Genomic DNA, 4,290 nt, shown 5'->3' with positions numbered 1-4,290 from the left:
TACATTTGCCCTAAACATTTGGAGGGCTAAAGTTACAATAGATCTTATAGGTCGCAGTGACGAGAGTAATAACAATAAAGCGTATAATAAAATGTCCTGTAAAACCTAATACCGAATAGGTTTTGCTCGTATTTGCGCAAATATCTGTAGTGCTGCTCTATCCACACATTATCTATGTATAGATCAGATCTATGTCATTGGTCGTTACTTTGTTATACGTTATTCGCATTAACGACGTTTTAAATATTTCTCAGTTTTTAATAGTATATTAAAAAACAAGTTTTGTAAGACAAGCTTGAAATGCACGAATTCAAGTTGAAAAACGAATGTATGTAGCAGTACATAACCGTATCTAGTAGCACCGTAACACTTGAAAATAGAAATTTGAATTGATAATTAGAAACTGTCAAAACACAAAATGTATTCACCTGAAAAAAATGTTTCATGTACACCTCCCAAAATAAGAGAAATTGCTCAGAGTTCAATGTCCTTATCATTGTGGATCTTGTATTCGATGCTAAGAACATCCATAGACAAAAATTGTCACATGAAAATTGTGATGAAACTGAAAATTATCACATTGACAACTAGAAAAATTAATGACCCAATGTCACCAACTTGAACTGGTTCCATAAAATGTTCTCATAAAAAATCGGATGCTGTAAGGATTCTTTATTACAGAACCCGTATGAGTACTATTCTAGCTTTCATTACCATCGCGAATTACAAAAATTATATTTATGAATAGCAGTAGAATCGCCAAATGCAACCTCTATCATTTCTGCAGCATAGTACCGCAGCTACTGAACAAGCTATTAGGGTCGACTCACACTGTGATGTCGTTCACGGTTCATTCTCGCTCTGATCTCGGTCTGATCAAATCTCGCTGTGTCTACACTACTAGTGTCACAATCAGTCTGTCTCGATGCATGGTCGACATAGGACGTTGATAAAACTCGCAAAAAAATGGCATTTTTCAGTTGAAGGATTAGCGATAATAGCCATTGTTTTGGATGAACAGGATGCAATTAAAAAAAATTACAACGTAACACGAAGAGAAGAAGAATATGGAGACATCCCAGTTTATTAACGAGAAAAAAGAAGGCGAATATCACACATTATATCGTCATTTGATAGACGACGAAGAAAAATTTTCACAATATTGTCGAATGGACTCCGGAACATTTGAAATGATTTTGAAAAACGACCGATGATACACTGTACACAATGTTTGACCGGACCTAGAACAGATCGAGATCGGAGTGAGATTGAACCGTGAACGGCTTCACAGTGTGTATCTTAATGTTTGTTGTTTTAGAGTACTTGAGCCATTGCTTCAGCAGGAAACCTGCCTTAGTAACTAAACGACTTATTTACTTTAAAATATAACTCTCGTAGAATCAACTCCCACCCCACTCCCCCGCAGTAACACAGCCGCGTCGGCTTCCAAATTATGTATTAATACTAAAAACACTTGTTATTTATTAAGATTTAGGTAAGCTTAAAAAGTTTTCAGTTGCTGCTTCAGCAGCATAGAATTTCTATTAAAAAAGTAGTAGTGTTTGTTTGGTTTGGGTGCTTGAACAGTTCTTAGTCCCAGCGTTTAGTTGCGACAAGTAAACACCACATTTGGATTATAAAATAATACTCTCATCAATCACGCTCCACTTCCTTAACAATACAACCATCTCGGTTTTTAAATAACACATTAAAACTGCAAAAAAATTTTATTGTTAAGGTTTAGTCTTAAAAAGATTTGCAATACAATTTTCTTTCAGGAGTAGCATCAATATTATAATCATATTACTAATACTTCGTATTTAATCGATGCTGCATCAGGGCCTAAAGGCTAGGTTTTAACCTAGGATTTTAATTTATGAATTTAACGTGGTTTTTTTTTTGGTTTTCGTCGACTTACTGTAAGACTATCCTTCAGATCCTAATGAAGCATTGATTAAATGCGAAATATTGGCATGACATTATAGTTTTATTTTGTTATTCGCTTCATCCTACTCCTGAAAGAAAATTATTTTGTATTGCTACCAATAAGGAATTGACAAAATTTCTCCGCTGATTAAAAATGTTTGAGCCTCTACCTCAGCAACAAAGATAATTCGGCAATTACATAACATGTTTGTATTGAACCCAGCACCTTTTATCACCTTGGTAAACTAGCTTTTCTATTGAAAAAAATACAAATTTTTGTTAAACTCAACCACCGTCTGATAAGTTAGCGCTTTTTTTAATCTACTACAACTGTTGTGCTTATATCACACTCAACAGAGATCATGATTTTGATATACCGATTGATAACTTTAATTTTAGGAGATACACCCAACACGGACGTACGTATAAGTATACTTGTGTGTGTGCATATGCGCGCGGAGTATGTTTGTGGGAGGGGAATCGCAAGAGTAGTGGATCGGAGAGCAGTCAGTCGTTTGACATCGTTCAATGATAAGAAATATTATAAAAATACTAACTAATATAATAAATGAAATTCAAATAAGACAAAGCAAATAAAACAACAAATAAAACAAAAAACTAGAAAATAAAATATTTTTTATATTAGGTGTTCAAATAAACCACCATTCTGTGCTAAACAATAGCCCAATCTATCGTAAAAAGTTCGCCTTACATTCGCTAGTATATCTACTAATATCCTGTATACAATTGCGAATTTTTGTTTGTAAGTTATCCAGATTGGTTGTCCTTTCTTCATCAAAACCATAAATTTTCGATTTTAAATATCCCCATAGAAAAAAATCATTCGGGGCTAAATCTGGTGATCTAGGCGACCAAGTTAACGTTCCGCAAATAGATATTACACGATTTGGAAATTGTGCGTTAAGATACTCTTTAACTTGCCGGCTGTTGTGAGCCGGGCAACCATCTTGTTGGAACCAGATACTTCCAAATTGAACATTGTCTAATTGTTGAAGCGATGGGATTACGTCATTTTGCAAAATGTTTAAATACTTATGACCATTTAAATTTCCTTCTATGAAAAAAGGACCGATAATATGGTCACCTACTAAGCCAGCCCAAACATTTATATTTGGGGATATTGTGTACCAATATCGAGCAACGCTGGGATTATGCCGACCATGCAAAGGAAATGTAGATTCATCGGTAAATAAAATGTTTTTTATAAAATCAACATTTCCGTTGGCCATTTCCATCATAGTAAAGCAAAATTCCGCCCTTGTAATATTATCGTTCTCGCAGAGTTCCTGACTTTTTTGTACCTTGTACAATTATTTGGGCTACAGAATTGCCACCATAAAACCATTTTATAATCTGTACCTTTTCCGCTACAGTAAACAACATCTTAGTTTTTTTTTGCTAGGGTTAACTGCAAAGCGATGCGACCAACTTCGCCTCTCAACAATCTATGAACGATTCAATTTGTGCATTACCCCTACGCTTGTTTATCCCCCACTTAACGACACCGAATATACACACACACGTATACTTATACGTACGTCCGTGTTGGGTGTATCTCCTAAAATTAATGTTACCAATCGGTATAATAGAAGGCCAGCCTTCTTGCCTCCGAAGCATGGTTAATCCGCTCGGATATCTGGAAAAAATATTTGGTATAATAAACTTAATCGGTTATAAACCCTACTACCATATAAATTTGATTTGTAGCTTCACTACAATTATTTGGTTACTGTATTTTGGTTTATACTCATTGTGTCAGAATGTGATTCTATATTTGACATCTTGTACAACCAGTTTGCGTCTTATGTTTGAAGTATTCGATTACAGTATTGGTTGTAAAACCGGCTACCCAGCAAATTTGATATGTAGCGTAATCACGTTTTGTGTGTGACTGGTTCAATTACAGTCTCAGTTACTATATTTCGTTCTATACAGCAAAAGTTTAGATAGTTTTAAGATTGTACAGTATCTCAGCAGGATAGTACTTTGGCCTCTATATAGCGACCTGACATTGATCCTTGCACCGTCTACCACCTACACCGCAACATAAAATTTGTGTTGAAAAAAGTATGAATGTTTCTTTTTAAGTTTTTACCATAGATTTCTCGCCTTAAATTTCGTTGGTCACATGAGATCAAAGCGCTGCAAAATAATTTGGAAATACAATGGAAACTTTAAACGATAAAGCGCACTATATGTATATAGATATTTTGAAACACAGTTTGACGACCAATATTACCAACACTATCATCGCAAGCAAATAATCACTTAATTATTTAAACAATCATATTTTTAGTATAATTTTCGGTGTTTAGATTCTTTTTTCAAAACGAATTAATTACA

General features: G+C 34.5%; 1 protein-coding gene across 1 annotated transcript; it reads right to left on the bottom strand.

Annotated features, from left to right (window-relative positions):
- Window positions 1-2,615: 2,615 nt before the first annotated feature.
- LOC139430493 (uncharacterized) lies at window positions 2,616-3,176 on the bottom strand. Its single transcript, XM_071197554.1, has one exon. The coding sequence runs from the start codon at window positions 3,174-3,176 to the stop codon at window positions 2,616-2,618; it is 561 nt and encodes a 186-aa protein (XP_071053655.1).
- Window positions 3,177-4,290: the final 1,114 nt, after the last annotated feature.

The sequence above is a fragment of the Onthophagus taurus genome, chromosome 7 (genome assembly GCF_036711975.1).
Source record: "Onthophagus taurus isolate NC chromosome 7, IU_Otau_3.0, whole genome shotgun sequence".
In the NCBI taxonomy this organism is placed as follows: Eukaryota; Metazoa; Arthropoda; class Insecta; order Coleoptera; family Scarabaeidae; genus Onthophagus; species Onthophagus taurus.
This window is presented reverse-complemented; position numbering and strand designations above follow the sequence as displayed.